General features: G+C 45.7%; 1 protein-coding gene across 1 annotated transcript in view; it reads right to left on the bottom strand.

The window, feature by feature from the left end:
• Positions 1–26,329, bottom strand: part of scp2a (sterol carrier protein 2a) — a 123,733-nt gene that overhangs the window by 16,829 nt on the left and 80,575 nt on the right. The window contains exon 14 of the mRNA XM_072511016.1: positions 14,423–14,552. Coding sequence (XP_072367117.1) covers positions 14,423–14,552 — 130 coding nt within the window. The remainder of the gene's footprint in view (positions 1–14,422; positions 14,553–26,329) is intronic.

Raw genomic sequence — 26,329 nt, 5'->3', positions numbered from 1 at the left:
GAAATTGGCCGGTACGATGTTGTGGGCATCACAGAGACGTAGCTGCAAGGGGATCAGGGCTGAGATCTAAATATCCAAGGATATATGTCCTATCGAAAGGACAGGCAGATGGGCAAAGGGGGGCGGGGTTGCATTGTTAGTAAAGAATGAAGTTAAATCGATAGCAAGGAGTGATATAGGATCAGAAGGCATAGAATCTCTGTGGGTAGAGGAATCACAAAGGTAAAAAGACCCTGATGGGAGTTATGTACAGGCCCCCAAGCAGTGGTCAGGATGTGGGGCAGAAAATAAATCAGGAGATAGAAAAGGCATGTAAAAAAGGCAATATTACAATAATCATGGGGGACTTCAATATGCAGGTGGACTGAAAAAATCAGGTTGGTAGTGGATCCCAAGAAATTGAATTTTTGGAATGTCTAAGAGGTGGATTTTTGGAGCAGCTTGTGACAGAGCCTACCAAGGAACAGGCAATTCTGGATTTGGTAATGTGTAATGAGGCAGACTTGTTTAGGGAACTGAAGGTGAAGGAACCCTTAGGGAGCAGTGACCACAATATGATAGAATTTACCCTGCAGTTTGAGAGGGAGAAGCTGCAATCAGATGTAATGGCATTACAATTAAATAAGGGTAACTTCAAAGACATGAGGGAGGAGCTGGCCAGAGTTGATTGGAGAAGGAGCCTAGCAGTGAAGACAGTGGAACAGCAATGGCAGGAGGTTTTGGGGGTCATTAGTGAGGCACAACAGAAATTCATCCCAAGGAGGAGGAAACATGCTAAGGGGAGGACAAGGCATCCATGGCTGACCAGGGATGTCAAGGACAGCATAAAAGCTAAAGAAAAAGCTTACAAAGTTGCGAGGATTAGTGGGAAACCAGAGGATTGGGAAGTCTTTAAAAGCGAGCAGAGGACAACTAAAAAAGCAATAAGGGGGAAGAAGATGAAGTACGAGTGCAAGCTAGCTAGTAATATAATGGAAGATAGGAAGAGATTTTTTCAATATATAAAAGGTAAGAGAGTCAAAAATAGACATTGGACCACTAGAAAATGTAGCTGGAGAAGTAATAATAGGAAACAAAGAAATGGCAGACGAACTGAATAGTTACTTTGCATTAGTCTTCACGGTAGAAGACACCAGGGGATGCCAGAGCTCCAGGAGAACCAAGGGGCAGAGGTGAGTGCAGTGACCATTACAAAGGAGAAGGTTCTGGGGAAACTGAAAGGTCTGAAGGTGGATAAGTCACCTAGACCAGATGGACTACACCCCAGGGTCCTAAAAGAGATAGCCGAGGAAATTGTGGAGGTATTAGTGATGATCTTTCAGGAATCACTGGAAGCAGGAAGGGTCCCAGAGGACTGGAAGGTGGCAAATATAACACCACTGTTTAAGAAGGGAGGGAGGGAGAAGACGGGATATTATAGGCCGGTTAACCTGACTTCGGTCATTGGTAAGATTTTAGAGTCTGTTATTAAAGATGAGATCGCAAAGCACTTGGAAGTGCATGGTAAAATAAGACTGAGTCAGCACGGCTTTGTCAAAGGGAGGTCGTGTCTGACAAATCTGTTAGAATTCTTTGAGGAGGTAACAAGCAAGTTAGACAAAGGAGAACCAGTGGACGTGATTTATTTAGATTTCCAGAAGGCCTCTGACAAAGTGCTGCATAGGAGACTGTTAAATTAGTGTGGTAGTATGCATTAGGGGTCATGTGGGACTGTGAAGCCGTGATGCTATTGGCTGACAGATCCCGGGTCCTGGTTGGCTGTTGATCCCTAGTTCCGCCCTGAAGGCAGAGTATAAGAACCTGGGCTTCTCCCCGCAGCTCCAGCCTGTTGCTGAACTGCGGGGAACAAGTCACGCTTAATAAAGCCTCATCGACTTCACCTCTATTCGTCTCTCTCGTAAGTCATTGTGCGCTACAATTTATTAAGCGTGCTTAAAGGACTATGGAGCTCAGGATCGCCCCGGAATGCCTGCGGATCAGCCCCCACGCAGTGAACGCGGCAGCAGTTTTTAAACACTGGCAGACTTGTTTCGAAGGCTACCTCCGAACGGCCCCCGGCCGGATCACAGAAGACCAGAAACTACAGGTCCTGCACTCAAGGGTAAGCCCGGAAATTTACCCTCTCATAGAAGACGCAGAGGATTTCCCGACGGCGCTCGCAGCACTAAAGAGCGTCTACGTTCGCCCAGTGAACCAGGTCTATGCACGCTACCAACTCGCAACGAGACGGCAAAGTCCCGGAGAATCGCTAGAGGAGTTCTACGCCGCGCTGCTAATTTTGGGACGGGGCTGCGGCTGCCCGCCGGTAAACGCGACTGAACACACGGACATGTTAATTCCGTTTGTGGCAGGTATGAACTCTCCCCAAATCCGCCAAAGACTTTTAGAAAAAGAGTCGCTAGGACTCTGAGGCACGGGCCATCGCAGCTTCCCTAGATGTGGCCTCGCAAAATGCCCGCGCCTACAGCCCCGACCGCGCGGCAGCCCCTTGGGCTCCGTGGACCCCCGTCGCGACAAACAACCCCCCCCCTCCCTCACAGGCTTGCGCGGTTAAGACGCCAGATCATCCCGGGGGGGCCCGCTGCTATTTCTGCGGGCAGGCGAAACACCCCCGGCAGCGGTGCCCAGCCCGCGCAGCGACTTGCAAGAGCTGCGGGAAAAAGGGCCTTTTCGCGGCTGTGTGCCGGTCCCGGGGGGTCGCCGCTGTCCCCGGAGAAGAAAGAGTCCAGCGCATCCCAAACGCTCCCCAACCCCCCCAGCGCCCCATGTGCGACCCGCGGGCGCCGCCATTTTGGGTCCCGGCCACCACGAGGGGAGGATGGGCGCCGCCATCTTGTGACCCCCCAGCCATGTGCGATGCATGGGGGCGGCCATTTTGTCCACCCCCGACCACGTGCGATCCGTGGGGGCGGCCATTTTGTCCACCCCCGGCCGCGTGCGATTCATGGATGCCGCCATCTTGGATGACAACAAAGGACCCCAGCATCGACGGCACCACGGGGTCCGAAGAAGACGCTGAGACACTACGACCACATCTGGCCTCGGTGACGCTGGATCAAGCACGGCCCCGGACACTCCAGACGACGACAACAACGGTGCTGATCAACGGACACGAGACACCATGCCTGATCGACTCCGGGAGCACCGAAAGCTTCATCCACCCCGACACGGTAAGACGCTGTTTTTTGACCATCCGTCCCAGTACGCAAAAGATTTCCCTAGCTGCAGGATCCCACTCCGTAGAGATCAAAGGGTTCTGCATAGTGACCCTAACGGTGCAAGGAAGGGAGTTTAAAAACTACAGGCTCTACGTCCTTCCCCAACTCTGCGCGCCCACATTACTGGGATTAGATTTCCAGTGCAACCTGCAGAGCCTAACGTTTCAATTCGGCGGCCCTATACCCCCACTCACTATCTGCGGCCTCGCAACCCTCAAAGTTGAACCGCCATCCTTGTTTGCAAACCTCACCCCGGATTGCAAACCCGTTGCCACTAGGAGCAGACGGTACAGCGCCCAGGACCGGACATTTATCCGGTCCGAAGTCCAGCGGTTGCTGAAGGAAGGCATAATCCAGGCCAGCAATAGTCCCTGGAGAGCACAGATGGTAGTAGTAAAGACCGGGGAGAAGCAAAGGATGGTCATAGACTATAGCCAGACCATCAACAGGTACACACAGCTAGATGCGTACCCTCTCCCCCGCATATCCGACATGGTAAATCGGATTGCCCAATATAAGGTCTTCTCCACCGTGGACCTCAAGTCCGCCTCTCACCAGCTCCCCATCCGCCCAAGTGACCGCAAGAACACAGCCTTCGAGGCAGATGGGCGACTATACCACTTCCGAAGGGTCCCATTTGGCGTCACAAACGGGGTCTCGGTCTTCCAACGGGAGATGGACCGAATGGTTGATCAACACGGGTTACAGGCCACGTTCCCGTATCTCGACAACGTAACCATCTGCGGCCACGATCAGCAGGACCACGACGCCAACCTCCAAAAATTCCTCCAGACCGCAAACGCCTTGAACCTCACATACAACGAGGACAAGTGCGTGTTTAGCACAAACCGGCTGGCCATCCTGGGATACGTAGTGCGCAATGGGATAATAGGCCCCGACCCCGAACGCATGCGCCCCCTTATGGAATTTCCCCTTCCCCACTGCTCCAAAGCCCTGAAACGATGCCTGGGTTTTTTTTCATATTACGCCCAGTGGGTCCCCCAGTATGCAGACAAGGCCCGCCCACTAATACAGACTACTACCTTCCTCCTGTCGACAGAGGCTCGCCAGGCCTTCAGCCGCATCAAAGCGGATATCGCAAAGGCCACGATGCGCGCCATCGACGAGTCCCTCCCCTTCCAGGTCGAGAGCGACGCCTCCGATGTAGCTCTAGCGGCCACCCATAACCAAGCGGGCAGACCCGTGGCCTTCTTCTCCCGAACCCTCCACGCCTCAGAAATCTGCCACTCCTCAGTGGAAAAGGAAGCCCAAGCCATAGTGGAAGCTGTGCAACATTGGAGGCATTACCTGGCCGGCAGGAGATTCACTCTCCTCATTGACCAACGGTCGGTAGCTTTCATGTTCGATAATGCACAGCGGGGCAAAATTAAAAATGACAAGATCTTAAGGTGGAGGATCGAGCTCTCCACCTTCAACTACGAGATCTTGTACCGTCCCGGAAAGCTGAACGAGCCGTCCGATGCCCTATCCCGCGGCACATGTGCCAACGCACAAATAGACCGTCTCCAAACCCTCCACGAGGACCTCTGCCACCCGGGGGTCACTCGGTTCTACCATTTTATAAAGTCCCGCAACCTCCCCTACTCCGTGGAGGAGGTCCGTACTGTCACCAGGAACTGCCACATCTGCGCAGAGTGCAAACCGCACTTTTTCAGGCCAGATACAGCGCACCTGATCAAGGCTTCCCGCCCCTTTGAACGCCTCAGTCTGGATTTCAAAGGGTCCCTCCCCTCCACCGACTGAAACACATACTTCCTGAACGTGGTGGACGAGTACTCCTGTTTCCCTTTCGCCATCCCCTGCCCTGACATGACAGCGGCCAGTTATTAAAGCCCTTAGCACCATATTCACACTGTTCGGTTGCCTCGCATACGTCCACAGCGACAGGGGGTCCTCCTTCATGAGTGACGAGCTGCGCCAGTTCCTGCTCAGCAAGGGCATAGCCTCGAGCAGGACGACCAGCTACAACCCCCGGGGGAACGGGCAAGTAGAGAGGGAGAACGGCACGGTCTGGAAGACCGTCCTACTGGCCCTACGGTCCAGGGATCTCCCAGTTTCACGGTGGCAGGAGGTCCTCCCGGACGCTCTCCACTCCATCCGGTCGCTGCTGTGTACCATCACTAACCAAACGCCTCATGAGCGCCTCCTTGTCTTCCCCAGGAAGTCCTCCTCCGGAACGTCGCTGCCGACCTGGCTGGCGGCCCCAGGACCCATCTTGCTCCGGAAACATGTGCGGGCGCACAAGTCGGACCTGTTGGTTGAGAGGGTTCATCGCCTCCACGCGAACCCGCAGTACGCCTACGGGGCGTACCCCGACGGCCGACAGGACATGGTCTCCCTGCGAGACCTGGCGCTCGCCGGCAACACGCACACCCCCCCGACACCGATCACCCCCTCCCTGCCACCGGCGCACCCCGCGACCGCCCCCTTCCCGGGAGGATCGGTCCTCCTCCCATGTCTGACCAGGAGTGAAACAGAAGCAGACACCGAAAAGCTCCCGGAGACGACAACGCGGAAACAAGCACCTGCACCACCACCGGGGCTGAGGCAATCGACAAGGAAGACCAGACCGCCCGCTCGACTCGTGGCCTCGGTGTAACACAAGAATGTTGTGGACTTTAACGAGAATGTTCTTTTTCCTCTTACGAATATTGTAAATAGTTCACAAACCCTGTACATAGCCCAATGTAGGGCAAAGTGTAGAACATTGAAAGGACATGCCAAAAATTTTCTCCTCCCAGGACCAGCCTTGTAAACCCCTACCACCATGCGAAGCACCACCCCGCCGGGTTCATTTTTAACAAGGGGTGAATGTGGTAGTATGCATTAGGGGTCATGTGGGACTGTGAAGCCGTGATGCTATTGGCTGACAGATCCCGGGTCCTGGTTGGCTGTTGATCCCTAGCTCCGCCCTGAAGGCGGAGTATAAGAACCTGGGCTTCTCCCCGCAGCTCCAGTCTGTTGCTGAACTGCGGGGAACAAGTCACGCTTAATAAAGCCTCATCGACTTCATCTCTATTCGTCTCTCTCGTAAGTCATTGTGCGCTACAATTAGTTAAGAGCTCATGGTGTTCAGGGTAAGATCCTGACATGGATAGAGGATTGCCTGACTGGCAGAAGGCAAAGCGTGGGGATAAAGGGGTCTTTTTCAGGATGGCAGCCGGTGACTAGTGGTGTGCCTCAGGGTTCTGTGCTGGGATCACAACTTTTTACAATATACATTAATGATCTGGAAGAAGGTACTGAAGGCACTGTTAAGTTTGGAGATGATACAAAGATCTGTAGAGGGACAGGTAGTGTTGAGGAAGCAAGGGGGCTGCAGAAGGACTTGGACAAGCTAGGAGAGTGGGCAATGAAATGGCAAATTAAATACAATGTGGAAAAGTTATGAGGTTATGCACTTTGGAAGAATGAATCTAGGCATAGACTATTTCCTAAATGGGGAAATGCTTCGGAAAGCAGAAGTACAAAGGGACTTGGGAGTCCTTGCTCATGATTCTCTTCAGGTTAATGTGCAGGTTCAGTCGACAGTTAAGAAGGCAAATGCAATGTTAGCATTCATGTCAAGAGGGCTAGAATATAAGACCAGGGATGTACTTCTGAGGCTGTATAAGGCTCTGGTAAGACCCCATTTGGAGTATTGTGAGCAGTTTGGGGCCCCATATCTAAGGAAGGATGTGCTGGCCTTGGAAAGGGTCCAGAGGAGCTTCACAAGAATGATCCCTGGAATTAAAAACTTGTCGTATGAGGAACGTTTGAGGACTCTGGGTCTGTGCTCGTTGGAGTTTAGAAGGATGAGAGGGGATCTTATTGAAACGTACAAGATATTGCGAGGCCTGGATAGAGTGGATGTGGAGAGGATGTTTCCACTTGTAGGAAAAACTAGAACCAGAGGACACCATCTCAGATTAAAGGGGCGATCATTTAAAACAGAGATGAGGAGGAATTTCTTCAGCCAGAGGGTGGTGAATCTGTGGAACGCTTTGCCGCAGAAGGCTGCGGAGGCCAATTCACTGAGTGTCTTTAAGACAAAGATAGATAGGTTCTTGATTAATAAGGGGATCAGGGGTTATGGGGAGAAGGCAGGAGAATGGGGATGAGAAAATATCAGCCATGATTGAATGGCAGAGCAGACTCGATGGGAAAAGTGGCCTAATTCTGCTCCTATGTCTTATGGTCTTATGATGCCACAATTACAAATTTGGGTAGATAGCTTCTTAAGATTCAATTACACAGGTTTCTCCGCAGACAGCTTATTCCACATTCCTGCTGTCCCTGTAGTTGATAACAGTGCTCAGTATTTATACCAGTGGTGGGCAACCTGTAGCCCGGGGACCACATGCGGCCCATCTAGGGTCGGAATGTGGCCCGTGAGACATTTTGCTGACTGTTGCCCATGCGCAGATTTGTCACAGTTCACAAATAGTTATACTTCGTGATTGTAATAAGCATTTACTTCACCACATTAAAAAATCTACTTCAGCAGATTCAGCTTTAGATGCTGCTTTCCCTCACTTACATTTATCAGTTGCTGGTCTGTATTGCCTGCTGAGTTTCAACATGAAATACGAACATTTAATTGCTTAAAAGTGCCAACATATGGGACAGGCTTCATGCGTTCAGCTTGTTGCAAGTGGAGGCTTTGATATAACGCAAGATTCATAGATTTGCATTAATTGCAAAAGTATTGTTGTGTATTTTAGACGAAGTAATGATGTTACTCATTCATGTAGATGATTTGGAGTTGGGGACCAAGTGCAATGTGTCCAGGTTTGCAGACGACACTAAGATGGGTGGTAAAGCAAAAAGTGCAGAGGATACTGGAAGTCTGCAGAGGGATTTGGACAGTTTAAGTGAATGGGCTAGAGTCTGGCAGATGGAATACAATGTTGACAAATGTGAGGTTATCCATTTTGGTAGGAATAACTGCAAAAGGGATTATTATTTAAATTATAAAATATTAAAAAATGCTGCAGAGGGACCTGGGTGTTCTAGTGCATGAGTCGCAAAAAGTTGGTTTACAGGTGCAACAGGTGATTAAGAAGGCAAATAGAGTTTTGACCTTCAATGCTAGAGGGATGGAGTTGAAGACTAGGGAGGTTATGCTGCAACTATAAGATGTTAGTGAGGCCACACCTGGAGTATTGTGTTCAGTTTTGGTCTCCTTACCTGAGAAAGGACGTACTGGCACTGGAGGGTGTGCAGAGGAGATTTACTAGGTTAATCCCAGAGCTGAAGGGGTTGGATTACGAGGAGAGATTGTACTCGTTGGAATTTAGAAGGATGAGGGGGGGTCTTATAGAAACATATAAGATTATGAAGGGAATTGATAGGATAGATGCAGGCAGGTTGTTTCCACTGGCAGGTGAAAGCAGAACTAGGGGGTATAGCCTCAAAATAAGGGGAAGTAGATTTAGGACTGAGCTTAGGAGGAACTTCTTCACCCAAAGGGTTGTGAAACTATGGAACTCCCTGACCAGTGAAGCAGTTGAGGCTCCTTCATTAAATGTTTTTAAGATAAAGATAGATAGTTTTTTGAATAATAAAGGAATAAAGGATTATGGTGTTCAGGCGGGAAAGTGGAGCTGAGTCCACAAAAGATCAGCCATGATCTCATTGAATGGCGGAGCAGGCTCGAGGGGCCAGATGGCCTACTCCTCCTCCTAGTTCTTATGTACTCGGTGAGAAAATTAAAAGCACTGAAATGCCTTATCCCATCTCCCCTATGCCTTCACTCAGATTTGTATTTAAATGGAAAACAAAGATTGGATTGATTTTAAGAACTTCTGAACTGTTCTATAATCCTAAATATTGGCCCCATAATCACTGTCAAAATAAATAACAGGCTATAAGCCATGTGCAAATGCCAAAGTGACTTTATGCAGTTGCTTGATTAATGTAGAAATAGCGAAGTTACTGTCAAGCATGTCATTAGCTTCATGCAAATGTCAACTTGCTGTTTAGATCCCATTCAAATGCACTGATGAAACACAAACTGCTCGTACTTGTTCTGAAGATATGGGGCTAGATCCTCCCTTCTGGAGACTGAGTGCTCCCGCCAGAGTAGAATTGCCCCTGGCCTCTGCTGACAATAGGAGTGGTGCCCCCCCCTCCAATGCAAATCCTGCTCCCCACCACCTCCGCTGACAAGTAGAGGCATCCTTCCCCCCCTTCCACCACAGCACGCACACAACGGTGACCCAAGCCTCCCACCACATCCACAACACAGGCCTCCCAGAACCCCCATCAGACCTCAACAGACTCTCCACATCAGTGCCCATCAGGACGCCCCCCCCCCCCCCACATCAAAGACCCGTGCTTGAAAGCTGAAGAGCAGCCAAGGCAGTCGGGTGAAAGATTACCCTTCTGTAACATCTGCTGCTTCAGACAAAAGTCTTTACAGCAGCAGCTGTTACAAGTGTCAGAGGCATCCTCGAAAGCCCAGTGAACTTCAAAGGGCTTGAAATGTTGTGGTGCACATAGGCACCAACGATATAGGTAAAAAACGGGACAAGGTCATACAAGCTGAATTCAGGGAGTTAGGAGTTAAACTAAAAAGTAGGACCTCAAAGGTAGTAATCTCAGGATTGCTACCAATGCCACGAGCTAGTCAGAGTAGGAATGTCAGGATAGATAGGATGAATGCGTGGCTCGAGAGATGGTGCAAGAGGGAGGGATTCAAATTCCTGAGGCATTGGTACCGGTTCTGGGGGAGGTGGGACCAGTGCAAACTGTACGGTCTGCACCTGGGCAGGACTGGAACCGATGTCCTGGGGGGGTGTTTGCTGGAGCTGTTGGGGAGGGTTTAAACTAATGTGGCAGGGGGATGGGAACTGATGCAGGAAGTTGGACGGTAGTAAAACAGGGACAGAAACAAAAGGCAGTAAGGGGGAAAGTGTAAGGCAGTGAAGCCATAGTCAAAAATCAAAAAGGGCGACAGTACAAGGTACAGTGATTGAGGGGAGCTCAGTGAATAGGCCCAGTAATACTAAAAGGAATAAAAGGAAGATATCGGTTCAACGGCAAGGAAAATTAGGAGAAAATATAAGAGGAAATATAACTTAGGAGAGGTTACTGATCGAGGTGTTAAGATTCAAAACAGAGGTAAAAAAGCCAACATAAGTGTACTTTTACCTGAATGCTCGTAGTATTCGGAATAAGGTAAATGAGTTGATGGCGCGAATCATCGTGAATGACTATGATTTAGTGGCCATTACTGAAACATGGTTAAAGGATGGTCACGATTGGGAGTTAAATATCCGAGGGTATCAAACTATTCGGAAGGACAGAGTGGATGGTAAGGGAGGTGTAGTTCTGTTATTTAAGGATGACATCCAGGCAATAGTAAGGGATGACATCAGTGCTATGGAGGATAAGGTTGAATCTATTTGGCTGGAAATCAGGAACAGCAAGGCAAAAAAGTCACTGATAGGAGTAGTCTATAGGCCACCAAATAGTGGTGGGGCAGGCAATAAACAAAGAAATAACGGATGCATGTAGAAATGGTACAGCAGTTATCATGGGGGAATTTAATCTACACGTCGATTGGTTTAACCAGGTCCGTCAAGGCAACCTTGAGGAGTTTATAGAATGTATCCGCCATAGTTTCCTAGAACAGTACGTAATGGAACCTACGAGGGAACAAGCGGTCCTAGATCTGGGCCTGTGTAATGAGACAGGATTGATTCATGATGGGCAGCACGGTAGCATTGTGGTTAGCACAAGTGCTTCACAGCTCCAGGGTCCCAGGTTCGATTCCGGCATGGGTCACTGTCTGTGCGGAGTCTGCACATTCTCCCCGTGTGTGCATGGGGTTCCTCCGGGTGCTCCGGTTTTCTCCCACAGTCCAAAGATGTGTGGGTTAGGTGAATTGGCCATGCTAAATTGCCCTTAGTGTCCAAAATTGCCCTTAGTGTTGGGTGAGGTTACTGGGTTATGGGGATAGGGTGGCGATGTGGACCTTGGGTAGGGTGCGCTTTCAAAGAGCCGGTGCAGACTCGATGGGCCGAATGGCCTCCTTCTGCATTGTAAATTCTATGATCTCTGATCTCATAGTTAGGGATCCTCTCGGAAGGAGCGATCACAATATGGTGGAATTTAAAATACAGATGGAGGGTGAGAAGGTAAAATCAAACACTAGTGTTTTGTGCTTAAACAAAGGAGATTACAATGGGATGAGAGAAAAACTAGCTAAGGTAGACTAGGAGCAAAGACTTTATGATGAAACAGTTGAGGAACAGTGGAGAACCTTCCAAGCGATTTTTCAGTGCTCAGCAAAGGTTTATACCAACAAAAAGGAAGGACGGTAGAAAGAGGGAAAATCGACCATGGATATCCAAGGAAATAAGGGAGAGTATCAAATTAAAGGAAAAAGCATACAAAGTGGCAAAGATTAGTGGGAGACTAGAGGACTGGGAAATCTTTAGGGGGCAACAGAAAGCTACTAAAAAAGCTATAAAAAAGAGTAAGATAGATTATAAGAGTAAACTTGCTCAGAATATAATAACGGATAGTAAAAGTTTCTACAAATATATAAAACAAAAAAGTGGCTCAGGTAAATATTGGTCCTTTAGAGGATGAGAAGGGAGATTTAATAATGGGAGATGAGGAAATGGCTGAGGAACTGAACAGGTTTTTTGGGTCGGTCTTCACAGTGGAAGACACAAATTACATGCCAGTGACTGATAGAAATGAGGCTATGACAGGTGAGGACCTTGAGAGGATTGTTATCACTAAGGAGGTAGTGATGGGCAAGCTAATGGGGCTAAAGGTAGACAAGTCTCCTGGCCCTGATGGAATGCATCCCAGAGTGCTAAAAGAGATGGCTAGGGAAATTGTAAATGCACTAGTGATAATTTTCCAAAATTCACGAGACTCTGGGGTGGTCCCGGCGGATTGGAAATTAGCAAACGTGACACCACTGTTTAAAAAAGGAGGTAGGCAGAAAGCGGGTAATTATAGGCCAGTGAGCTTAACTTCGGTAGTAGGGAAGATGCTGGAATCTATCATCATGGAAGAAATAGCGAGGCATCTGGATGGAAATTGTCCCATTCTCATACGCAGCATGGGTTCATAAAGGACAGGTCGCGCCTAACTAATTTAGTGGAATTTTTTGAGGACATTACCAGTGCGGAAGATAACGGGGAGCCAATGAATGTGGTATATCTGGATTTCCAGAAAGCCTTTGACAAGGTGCCACACAAAAGGTTGCTGCATAAGATAAAGATGCATGGCATTAAGGGTAAAGTAGTAGCATGGATAGAGGATTGGTTCATTAATAAAAAGCAAAGAATGGGGATTAATGGGTGTTTCTCTGGTTGGCAATCAGTAGCTAGTGGTGTGCCTCAGGGATCAGTGTTAGGCCCACAACTGTTCACAATTTACATAGATGATTTGGAGTTGGGGACCAAGGGCAATGTGTCCAAGTTTGCAGACGACACTAAGATGAGTGGTAAAGCAAAAGGTGCAGAGGATACTGGAAGTCTGCAGAGGAATTTGGATAGGCTAAGTGGATGGGCTAGGGTCTGGCAGATGGAATACAATGTTGACAAATATGAGGTTATCCATTTTGGTAGGAATAACAGCAAAAGGGATTATTATTTAAATGATAAAATATTAAAACATGCTGCTGTGCAGAGAGACCTGGGTGTGCGAGTGCATGAGTCACAAAAACGTTGGTTTACAGGTGCAAACAGGTGATTAAGAAGGCAAATGGAGTTTTGTCCTTCATTGCTAGAGGGATGGAGTTTAAGACTGGGGAGGTTATGCTGCAATTGTATAAGGAGTTAGTGAGGCCACACCTGGAGTATTGTGTTCAGTTTTGGTCTCCTTACTTGAGAAAGGACGTCCTGGCACTAGAGGGTGTGCAGAGGAGATTCACTAGGTTAATCCCAGAGCTGAAGGAGTTGGATTACGAGGAGAGGTTGAGTGGACTGGGACTGTACTCGTTGGAATTTAGAAGGATGAGGGGGGATCTTATCGAAACATATAAAATTATGAAGGGAATAGATAGGATAGAAGCGGGCAGGTTGTTTCCACTGGCGGGTGAAAGCAGAACCAGGGGGCATAGCCTCAAAATAAGGGGAAGTAGATTTAGGACTGAGTTTAGGAGGAACTTCTTCACCCAAAGGGTTGTGAATCTATGGAATTCCTTGCCCAGTGAAGCAGTAGAGGCTCCTTCATTAAATGTTTTGAAGATAAAGATAGATAGTTTTTTCAAGAATAAAGGGATTGAGGGTTATGGTGTTCGGGCCGGAGCTGAGTCCACAAAAGATCAGCCATGATTTCATTGAATGGCAGAGCAGGCTCGAGGGGCCAGATGGTCTACTCCTGCTCCTGGTTGTTATGTTCTTATGAAATCCCTTGACAGCCTTTGATATGCAAATATTCTATTCAACTTCGCACAGCAATACATTGCATTAGCCAGTGATTGACAGTGTTATTACTCCAGTTTTTAAGTTTTGTGTGAGATTTTAAAAAATTCTCCCTCTCTCAATCCAATCTTTCTTTCTATACCAGATATGACAATGGATTCACTGCTCTAACTTAGACTTTCTTGGTTAGACTTTGTGCTGTTCGTTCATGATTCTTCAATCTGAATTTTTAAAGAAATCTAATGTCTCTTGTCTTTCAGGCTCCAGAAGCCCTCTCCCATGTTTCACTTGGTTCCTATCTAATACCTCCAGCTACTTGCTGTGAAAAATATCAAGGCGATTACATCAGCAAGAGAAAATCCAACAAACGGTGGACACTATTTGGTAAACGTTTACAGGAATTCTTGGATGATTATGTGTTTGCGTTCACTGAAATTTCCAGTTATCCCATTTGCTTTTCTTGTACCGTATTATTTCCCTGAAGCTCAAAACTGTAGAATATTGCTGGCCAGAGAAATTTACCAGCAAACAATTTCAGGAAAACTCTTTATGATATTGTGTTCTGCTTCAATTATATTAATGGGAACATGATGCTAGACAGCAATCTTCATTCAGGGGAATGTGGCCATGGAATGTTATAACATATGGGAGTGTTACATATAATGCTCCCAAACCTCCAACAACCAATAATAAGTCATAAATAAAGGTTACAACTCGACAACAGCATGCAGGTGCTTCCTTTTGTGGTATTAAAGATGAAAGGGCAAAGTAAAATCATTTCTATTCGTCAGAGAAGAAAATTCATTGTACCAGAATTGAAATCCACTGATCCTTTGCCATTCTTGACATCCACTACCCATAATCCTTCTTTGCCACCGGGGCCATCTTTGACTTTAAATGCAAACACTCCTCCAATCTTCTTTACAAAGAGCTCTCCTTCCTGGAAAAAAAAAGGTAAGAAAAATAAGATTCAAATTTTGTCTTAGATAATTCTAAGTGGTAATTCATCAAGTCAGTTTAAAAGTCAAATAAAATATACAGATTTACCATAACTCTTGCAGAAGATTAAAGATGAAAGCTCAATACCTAATAGCTGACCCTTCCTTTAACTTTAGCCTTCATCTTTTGCATTCTCTATTTCCATTAGAGAAGAAACAACCAACTAGGACAAACAAACCACAAACTGGTGCTCTGCATAGCTTTAATGAAGAGCTGTACAATGGTAACAGCATAGAATTGAAGATGGTCAACAATTTTTCAAGCAGGCATGAAACTACAAAATAATACTATCTGCAAAGAGGTTTTCCAAAGGCCTGCCAATGGGAGAATGTAATGAGGGGGGGATTTTCAATCTCATAAATTATAACAAGTGTTTACCTAATGGGGCCTTAGATGAAAGAAGAATTGTAAATCATTACAATGGGGTAAATGTCAAAAATCAAAGCACTGTTTAACTACTTAACTATACGAGGCGCTTGAGAAATGAAATGAAATGAAATGAAAATTGCTTATTGTCACAAGTAGGCTTCAAATGAAGTTACTGTGAAAAGCCCCTAGTCGCCACATTCCGGCGCCTGTTCGGGGAGGCTGTTACGGGAATCGAACCGTGCTGCTGGCCTGCCTTGGTCTGCTTTCAAAGCCAGCGATTGAGAGACACAGTGCTCAGTTTACGCTGGTTACCTTACAGACACCTGACTGCTTGCTCTAAAAGGATGAAAGGACCAGGATGTGCTGGGGCGGCACGGTAGCGCAGTGGTTAGCATTGTTGCTTCACAGCACCAGGGACCGGGGTTCGTTTCCCGGCTTGGGTAACTGTCTGTGCGGAGGCTGCACCTTCTCCCAGTGTCTGCGTGGGTTTCGTCCGGGTGCTCCGGTTTTCTACCACAAGTCCTGAAAGACGTGCTTGTTAGGTGAACTGGATATTCTGAATTCTCCCTCGGTGAATTCATAGTCACATTCAGGAGCCATCTTGGTATATGGTTCCTGAACATAAACATTGTGTAACAATTTAAGAACTAGCAGGGTGGGTAAGTAATCAAATTACGAAATTAAACATGGACACCAATTTGATAATGCCAGTACGTAAAGGTAAACTCAGAAGATAGTACAGTAACCCAATATACAACGTAATAATTTATGGACTTGTGTAAATACAAATAGTGGTGATTACATTTAAATGTGATTCAGAGGCAATAAATATTATGAAAGGCATAGCAGGGGCTAAATTTCTAAGCTTTCCAACAAATTGGTGAGATGCCCGTGAGGTTGAACAAACGAATTGTGATAATGGATGTTTTTGAAACATGGTTTCCGAAAAAATAATTTTGTTGGCGGTAATTAAAAACTATAATGTCCATAATGATCACTCAACAGTTTTCAAACAGCTAATGACTTGCTCAGCTGTCAAAATGTCAGAAAACCCAACTGCACGGTACTGCTTGGTTCCCACTCGGCACCTGAAGGACCTCTTGGCAAAAATGGTCAGGACAACCGACATCTCGACGGCCACATACCCTCATGGTTCCAGGTTTGCCATGAACCAGCAGATATGTCCTATGGTCCCCCTGCTCAGCCAGAACCTTCAGCGACAAGCCCGGTCCAGCAGGTCCTTGGATGACAGGCGCTGCCGGTACACACAATGCCTAGTGTGGCGTCTCCTTCCCACCTCCTCCTTTGCCTGTTGGTGGCCAGCTCTCCAGCCTCACCGGCTGGCTCCTGTTTGTCTAGGGCAAGCTCTGCTGCTGCAGGGTCCTTCCCTAGTAGCTCCTGCTTGTACAGCCTCAGTGCATCTGCCAGGGCTGTGGCGGCAAGGCAGATGGCAACCTAGTTGGATTTTAAATCCATTTTCTGCAAGGGGGTGAAAGAGTGTTAATGAGATCCATACCCCTATATCCACCCGGGTCCAATGGGCTATAAGGTGGCCGCTGACAGGATGGCGCCCGGTTGTAGGTGGGGAAACCCATACGGCTGGTGTGGCTCTGCGCAACCATGGGCCTGGTCAGTGGGGTACAAGGCAAAATAAAAGCCTTGCAGGCCGTGGCAATGGCAGTCCCTGCCTGGACACTCCAGTCCCGGCTGCGTCTTTTGGAACATATCCTACCTCCACGGTAGCACAAGTGGATAGCACTGTGGCTTCACAGCGCCAGGGTCCCAGGTTCGATTCCCCGCTGGGTCACTGTCTGTGCGGAGTCTGCACGTTCTCCCCGTGTCTGCGTGGGTTTCCTCAGTGTGTTCCAGTTTCCTCCCACAGTCCAAAGACGTGCAGGTTAGGTGGATTGGCCATGCTAAATTGCCCTTAGTGTCCAAAAAGGTTAGGAGGGGTTATTGGGTTATGAGGATAGGGTGGAAGTGACGGCTTAAAGTGGGTCGTGCAGACTCGATGGGCCGAATGGCCTCCTTCTGCACTGTATGTTCTATGTTCCACTCTCTCCCTCAGCTGCCATGGTGCCTGTTACCCGATGTTAATTACCACAAGTGAACCTCGCATTGGTAATTACACCTGGGGGAGCCAGAGCATCGCGGGAGGCCTGGAGAATACACGGGTGGGCCCGTTAGTGATATGCCAATGGCATTTATTGCACATAGAATGCATTCACGCCACTGTCGAGGCACCAGTGCATTCCATTTAATTGAGCTCCTGGCGTCTGCCTTGATTTTTGCCAGACACCCGATTTTCCGCCAGTGCTTCACGATTCCGGCATCGCTGGATGGAGGATCCTGCCCCTCGTCTTTCACCAAGCTGTTGGTCACCAAGCCCAGTAATACCTTCTTGTGTGTCCATTTTTCCTATTAAGCCTGAGATCTGAGAGCCATGTAATAGTTTCCTTTGGTAAAGTGCTACATAAATCGAAGTTACGGTTGATGTTGAGTTGAAGTTTTGTTATTGTACTTTAGCCTCCTTTGTGCATTGCTCCATCAACCAATTAGCTGACTTTTATTATCTGGTGCAGAACCTGCTGCAACATAGGCATGATATATACACTTTAGACTTGCAGGCCACATTATGTTCTTCTGCACAGTGATATATCCACAAATGGCCCATAATCAAGGTTTTCTGACAAACAAAATATTCACTTATTCCCATCACATGATTAGCACCACAGGAGAAAAAGGGGTGCACTGATAATTGGGTTAGGTTGTGCGTTGGGAAGGAATAATATTGGCCATGACCAGTTGGGTCATATAGACTGTTTCTGTGCTGTAGTTCTTCTTGGTCAATTTCTTTGCCAGTCAGGGTGTACAGCAGAACACAAAATGATATGCTCAGAGATGGAGTTGGAATTGCCCAGATACATTTCACACAGCTCCCTTACAACGAGAAGTTATTTATATATGGCTGATTTAATGCAATACAAACATTGCAAGGCGCTTCACAGGAGCATTATAAAACAAAGTATGACACCGCACCTCACAATGAGATATTCGATCCGGTGACCAAAAGCTTGAGCAAAGAAGTCTTATTGAGGAAAGGGCGATAGATTGAGGAAAAGGCAATAGATTGAGGAAAGGGAGATAGATTGAGGGACTTGTTTTGGGCTGGATTAAACGCAGTTCCCAGAAATGAAGGGGAACTATCCCAGCCCGTTATGGATCTATAATCAATAGTACTTTGTGTAATATGCAAGTTTAAGAGAAAGGGAAGAAGCTAAAGGACTTTGATGAATAAACAGAATCACTGATTATCTCCTATAAGCACCAACTTGTTAATTGGCACAGCATTCTCTAGCACTGAATGAAGCTTTCCCTTTTCTGTGCCAAGGGCACCAAGGCTGGTTGTAATGCCTGTATCCCACAAGATCATTTCACTTGCAACAGTCTACGCCATTCTAGAAGTTCAAGACAGCATCACACTGGAGTCAGTTTACCAGAGAAGCTACTGGGGGTTGCTGATTTCAGCAAACCACCAACGGAAAGATATGTTTATATGCTGTAACAAAGACAGTTTTGATACTAACTCATTTTTGCAAGACATAAACTTAACTGATATTATAAAACCATGCACAAAATTTCTACTTGCACTGATAATCTCAGAATTTAGCTGAGGCTAAACAATCCGTCACGCAAGATCTTACTCAAATTTAAAATAAGCAAATGCAGCTTCCGTATAGATCAGTTCTCGTTAGCCGCTTACTGCAGTTTAAGCTGTTCAAGCAGAATGGCACATCTGTTTCATGGTAGGTTTCCTCAGGTAAAAAGGGTTCATTCAGAAATTATAAATGAAAGCAAATCCCAACATTATCCCTGGGCCAGTGCTCATATGACCATTGCAATCAAATCTCTCCTGTATGGTCTTTAAAGTAATAATTGATTAATATAAACTGACATTTAACTGATTTATGAGCAAGAAATTATTTCGCAAAAATGTAAACACACATGAAGCAGCACAGTATGGCATTTTTCCATGATTGAGTGGAGTTTTATCTGCTTTACCATGAGTTTTAGACCTCAGGTGGCCCAAGTCCATTTTAGCTGAGGCTCACTCTTTACATTGTGTCTTTTTTCCTTCAGTTTTCTTTCTCCTCTACTGATGCTTGGTGACAGATTCTACCAAACTCGACTGCCTCTACTGTGGTGCTTTTCAAATTTATTTTCCCGGTACTCTCTTTTACCAGCAGGCTGACCTTTGCGACCCACGCCACCTTCACTTACCTTTAATGCGAAAGGGGAACCTGCTGGGTCCTCACGATCTCACTTCTTCACAGGAAGAGAGAGCAATGCGCATATCAGGTGCAGACTTCGGCCAGTTTCTTTGTGCGTCTTCATCTTTGAGAAAATGGAAAATCCAACCTCGTGCATGTAGGTGGTGAAGGGAAATAACAACAAAATGCTTGTTTTACTCAGCACTGGACACTCCTGGGAGATGCCACTCCAGAATGCTGACAGCCTCATGGTGTCACAGTTCAGTTACAGCAGCGTAGTCTTTTCATTTGGCTTCAGCTGTAAATTAATAACTGACTCTGTGACCTCAACCTCAAAAAGGAATTTTCACCCACCATTTCTCTTTCAAAATCTGAAACTTCTCCCCTAATTTGCCAATACTTCTGTGCATATAACACACAATGACTTTACATTCTTATTTGCATTGGCACAATTGACAAAACCACAACTCAAGAAATTATATTTCCACTGCTTTGTTCCTGAATTAAGTTTCTTCTTTGTAGGCTGTTAACCAGAGGCCCTGGAATTCTGTACAGAGCTAACACCAACACAGTGCCCTGTACTGCCGTGGACTCTCCTGTGCAGCTCTCTCTGGCAGATTCAGTTGTGAGATCCTGTCCAGTTGGTTAACTGCCTATGTGTGTCTCTGGCCACTTCTTACTTGTAAGAAAACGATTCATCTTCACAGTCCTCAGGCCTTGCTTGTCAGCAGCTAGAAAATGGAAGAAGCTCTCCTCTGTGATTTGGAGCCAAAAGCACGTACATAGAGAGCGCTTGATGTCAAGTGTACATGCAGGGCGTATGACATGCCGACTGCTGCCGATTCTGTCCGGAAGAGTGCACACAGCCGCATTTTTTTTTTAATTTAAAAGGTGGCAGCGGCCTCTATTCTCAATAAAAATGCTGGTAGCAGCTAAAGGGCTCTTCCCCCGCAATGGGACCACTACTGGAATGCTGCGATCAATTCCTCCCCAACCCTCCTGACGCCCGCCCTCGACCCATCCGTCGGTCATGACCTGCACTTTGGAAAAATTCTGCTCTAATTGCATCATTCAAATTCACATTGGCTATACATGAGCCTGAAAACACTTGCTGTTCATGCTGCTGAATATATCAGTATAATTCGGTCCTTTGCATTTCTCAGCAAGAGCCACAAGATAAATATTGAGAACCAGAATCCTGGCCGATGTTTTCCCCATTCCTAATCCAAAGCTCTAACTACCAATTGTTGAACCCTAATTATGCTCCAGCAAGTATCAGAACATCAAACCATTCATCCCTGCGTCTTCTGAAAAGAAAACGGGCCAATTATTTCTGGACACAAAAAAACCCACTTTGAATTTCCTTCAAGAATTAGTTGGTCATTACTACACAGATCAGAAATGTCCTACGATCTGAGTTAGATGATGTTACCTAGGCTGGTGAGGGAGACACTATAACTAGGTCCTCTCCTCATGATCTCATAGTTCCTGTATTAACGTCAGGTCGATAACCTTTCAAACAAAATATCAAACTCTGTTTTCCTTTCCACAAATGCTTGACTGGCTGAGTATTTCCAACATTTTCAATTTTTATTTAGAATATTACTTTGCTTTTGTATGGCTGTAATCAGACTTGATTGCAATGCCCAGTTGGGATTGTGCTTTAATAGAGCCCACCCAGCAAGAGTAGTTTCTTTAGAAGCAGTGATTAAACTACCGGATGGGAGAATGCTTGTGACGTTATTTATATGAGTTCCAGAAGGCATCGGATAAAGTAATTAGAAAAGATTATTAGCTAATGTTGAAGCGGCTGGTTTAGCACACTGGGCTAAATCGCTGGCTTTTAAAGCAGACCAAGGCAGGCCAGCAGCACGGTTCAATTCCCGTACCAGCCTCCCCGAACAGGCGCCGGAATGTGGCGACTAGGGGCTTTTCACAGTAACTTCATTTGAAGCCTACTTGTGACAATAAGCGATTTTCATTTCATTTCATTCATGGAATTGAGGGTAAAATATTGATCTGGTTAAGACGTTGGCTGAATGGCAGGATGGAGTAAGGACAATGAGCATATAATCTAATTATAAAATAGCTGGGACTATTCATTATATTCAATATCACATCTAAGGAAAGACATATTGGCCGTGAAAGGAGTGCTGTGCATATTTACTAAAATAATACCTGGATCCCAAAGGCTAAATTATGAGGAGAAATTACACAAATTAGGGTTGTATCCCCTGGAATTTAGAAATCTAACGGGCGATTTGCTAGAAATTTTAAAGCCATTTAAAAAAACAGATGAGGTAGAAAGATGAAAACTCTTTCTGCTGATTGGGAAATCTAGTAATAGGAGATCTAGCCCAAGAATAAGAGCTAGATCTTTCAGGATTAAAGTTAGGAAATGCTTTTACACACAAAGGCTGGCAAAGTTTGTAATGGTCTTCCACAAATGGCAGTTAATTATATTTTAATTCTGTTTGCTGTGAAGTAAAAGGTATTAAGGTATATGATGCAAAGACAGGAATATGGAGTAGGCCACCGATCAACCCTGATCACGTTGAATGGTAGTTCAGGATTTGACTCCGTTTCCAATTGTTATCGCTCAATTTCGAAGAGCAATGAGTTCTTTCCAGTTTTCTGGCCAATATCTATCTCTTAAGTGTCATGTGAGAGTACCTTTAAGAAATGGATGTTTAAGCAATGTACCTTTAAGAAATGGAGCTGATCATATTACTGAAGTGATGTCAGAGGGTGGGAGGAGCTGAGCTCACTTCTGCTTTTGGTTTCAGTTTGCGGAGGCAGCTGGGAGTGTCTGTGTGTTTTGCTGAGAGCTGCATGAAGAAACACAGAGCTGGTCTGTTGATGTCTGCAAATCCAAAGACTATAAATATATTGAATGTAACCTCATGTCTGTTTTTGAAGGTTTGAAGTCTTTTAGATGTTTAAAGGAACAGTTTGAACGATTATTTAGTGTTGTCGTCTTTTGAGGTTATCTTGGAAGTAATGGGTGTTAAGATATTCAATGTTTGTTTTTAAAAGGTTAACTTGAGTTCATAGAATAAACACTGTTTTGTTTTAAAAACCATTTGTCCATAATTGCTGTATCACACCTGGAGAGTACGCCGTGTGCTTCCCACACCACAATCTATTAAAAGTTGTGGGTCGGTTGAACTCCATGAAACACTTTGGGGTTCTGTAAACCTGGACCCATAACATAAGCAACACCTAAAAACCGATGACCTGGTCATTATCATATTGCTGTTTGCGCAATGTTGCTGTGGAAAATGACTGCCATGTCTCCTACATTATAACAGAGGCAACACTGGAAAAGTGCTTAATTGGCTGTGAAGAATTTGGGACCTGTGGAAGACATATATAAATCTAGCCAAAGTTCATCATGTAACAAATTCACTTGTTACTGGTTAATGATGTTGGCCCATATCTTCCCAGAGATATCTGCGTTCCCCTAATTCTAGCCCCTTGAGCACGCTCGATTTTAATCACTCCACCACCGGCGGACACGCCTTCAGGTGCCTGGGATCTAAACTCTGGAATACCCCTCTCCATCTCCCCACACCTCTTTACTACTTTAAGACATTCGTCAAAAATGAAAATCTACCGCTTGAACGAGCTTTTGGTCATCTGACCTTATATCTTATGTGGCTCAGTGTCACATTTTGTTTTATATGTCCCGAGAAGCAGCTTGGGATGTTTTATTCCATTAAAGGTGTGACATGAATGTGATTATTGCACATCATTATTCAAATTCCAGTCAGTAAGGCTGTATTTATGTTTCTTACAAAAGGCAACATGAACAGATGAAACTAAACTGCATTGCCTTTATAATTAAGTGTTTCATTTGTTCATCTTAGGCCAACAAGAAAGTTTGCAAGAGTTAATACTGACAATCAGTACTACTTAAAATATCTGGATCTAGTGCAAACTGTAAGACATATGGTAGAAGCACGCATGCAAGGTCAACTGGTGTTAATAATATATATATATATAATACACACACACATATTCAAGTAAGCTGTTTCACATCAATTTACTAAATGCTTTAAACTGATTCCAAAACAGACAAAACCTTCCCATATAAGTGCAGACAGGAGCCAGAGAAAAAAATCCAGGTCTGACCCAATTGCACAGCACCAGCAACGAACTGTCAAACCAATACATCTCACATGAGCAAGCATCTGCTTTAGATCAGCACCAAAGTCCCTATCACTGCATTCTTCGTTCACTGTGCTGCTAACAAATGTTTAAATTTTAACAAGTTGCCACTGATTTCTTGACTTTTGTATGACAGTCTGTCAGTTGTAAGAATTGTTGCTCGTGTAAAAAAGCAAATTTTCCCAGATTAACTTTCTGGATTTATCGCGACGTATTCTGTGCCATGCATCAGAAAATTGCAAGGGAAGGAATAAGCTGTTGTTTAGTAGGAAAGTCTGTAAACTGATAAATGAAACTGGAGCAATCTGCATCATAGACATTCTGTGCATTTATGTAAATTCCACAGCACACATCATGTGCTACAGCAGGAATTATTTATATATTTTACACACAAGTACACAAATGCAATAACATAGCAAGAACTGGAAATGATGCAAAGTAGCAACTATCTGACAGACTGGATATGCACGAACATACATATGAACAGACAAATTAGGAGCAGGAGTAGGCCATTCAACCCCTATAGCCTGCTCCACCATTTGATAAGATCATGGTTGATCTGATTGTGGCCTCAACTCTACTTTCCTGACTACCCCTGTAAAGAAGGGGTGACCCCAAAGGGTTAGCATTAGGATGAGAATTCTTCCTGATATATATTATTAACCTGGACTTCAGTTATACGGAGAAACTAATGAAGCTTTGATAGTCTAAGAGCCTTAAGATATAAAAACAGACAATGCTGGAAAAACTCAACAGAGGTTTGGTAGAACCTGTGGAGAGGGAAACAGAGTTAATATTTTGAGTCCAACATGAGTCTTAGAAAGTTCCAAAGAAGATGTATTGGACTCAAAATGTTAACTCTGTTTATCTCTCCACAGATGCTGTCAGACTGAGTGGGCGGAATTCTCCGTTCCAGCAGCTAAGTGCTGGCGCCAATGGAGAATCCGTGGGTGGATCATGAAAATCGGTGCGATTCCGGTACCAGTGAGGGGCTAGCACCAGCGCTGCATGAACCACCCGTGGATTGCGTGGAAGTTATCCTCCGCCCGATCACCAATCCCGATTTCGGCATCGGGCTACGAAGAATTCTGTCCACCGAGTTTTTCCAGTATTTCCTTTCAGTATTTTATTTCAGATTTCCAGCATCCGCAGTATTTTGTTTTTGTTTTAGTGAATAGTTAGGAGAGTTGTTCAAAAACATAAAGGGTTTGGTGCAGCAGAGCAGGAGAAACATTTTCAACTGGAAAGAGGGTCTTAACCAGTTGAACCACATTTAAGATAATTTGGCAAAAGAACCAGGCACCGGTAGCACAGTGGCTAGTACTGTTGCTTCACAGCACCAGGGTCCCCGGGTTCGATTCCCGCTTGGGTCACTGTCTGTGCGGAGTCTGCACATTTTCCCCGTATTTGGGTGGGTTTCCTCCGGGTGCTCCAGTTTCCTCCCATAGTCCAAAGATGTGCAGGTTAGGTGGACTGGCAATGATAAATTGCCTTTAGTGTCCAAAAAAAGGTTAGGTGGGGTTACTGGGTTACGGAGATAGGATCGAAGTGTGGCTCTTTCCAAGGGTCTGCACTGTAAATTCTATGATAATTCTATGATGAGTCTATGATAAAATATATGCAGTGAGTTATGAAGATCTGGAATGCACTAATTGAAAGGATGGTGCAAGCAGATTCAATAATAAACAGTTTCAAAAGGGAAGAGGACATATATTGAAAAAGAAAACAAATACTATGTTTGTTAGGGCTATGTCTAGGCAAGTCTAGGAAAGAGGACCTGTTTAGAGATTATAAAGAGCTAGGATTCAAATAAAAAAACAGCTCCTCAAGGGTCATAATCTCCGGATTACTGCCCGAGCCACGTGCAAATTGGCAGAGGGAGGCAAGAATAAGGGAAGTTAACACGTGGCTGAAAGAGTGGTGTGGGAATGAGGGGTTCCTTTTCATGGGACACTGGCATCAGTTTTGGGACGGGGGGACCTATACCGTTGGGATGGTCTCCACCTGAACCGAGCTGGGACCAGTGTTCTGGCGAAAAGAGTAAATAGGGTGGTCAATAGGACTTTAAACTAAAGATTGGGGGGAAAGGGAAAGTCAGGGAACCAAGAGGTGAAGTAATCAGTGGGGAGCGTAGCTGCTTAGGAATACAAAAAAACACGAACAGACAAAACTCAAGAGTGGTTACGATTGTCCCCATCCCACAAAATATGACACAGTGTATGGAAAGGCTCAGTAAACCAAGGTCCACCACACTAAGAAAACAAAAAGGGACGGTCAATAGAGAATTAAAGGTGCTATATTTAAATGCACGCAGTGTACGGAACAAGGTAGATGAGCTTGTGGCCCAGATTGTGACTGGCAGGTATGATGTGGTAGGCATCACAGAGACATGATAGCAGGGGGTTCAGGACTGGCATTTAAACATCCAGGGATTCACAACCTATCGAAAAGACAGAGAGGTGGGCAGAGGGGGCGGGGTTGCCTTGTTAATTAGGAATGAAATTAAATCAATAGCACTAAACGACATAGGGTCAGATGATGTGGAGTCTGTGTGGGTAGAGTTGAGGAACCACAAAGGCAAAAAAACCATAATGGGAGTTATGTACAGGCCTCCTAACAGTGGTCAGGACCGGGGGCACAAAATGCACCACGAAATAGAAAGTGCACGTCAGAAAGGCAAGGTCACAGTGATCGTGGGGGACTTCAATATGCAGGTGGACTGGGTAAATAATGCTGCCAGTGGACCCAAGGAAAGGGAATTCATTGAATGTTTACAGGAGGGCTTTTTGGAACAGCTTGTGATGGAGCCCACGAGGGAACAGGCCATTCTGGACTTAGTGTTATGTAATGAGCCAGACTTGATTAAAGATCTTAAAGTAAGGGAGCACTTAGGAGGCAGTGATCATAA

This window comes from Scyliorhinus torazame, chromosome 7, assembly GCF_047496885.1.
Source record: "Scyliorhinus torazame isolate Kashiwa2021f chromosome 7, sScyTor2.1, whole genome shotgun sequence".
Taxonomy (NCBI): domain Eukaryota; kingdom Metazoa; phylum Chordata; class Chondrichthyes; order Carcharhiniformes; family Scyliorhinidae; genus Scyliorhinus; species Scyliorhinus torazame.
Note: the sequence above shows the minus strand (reverse complement) of the source record. Positions and strands in the feature narration are given on the sequence as shown.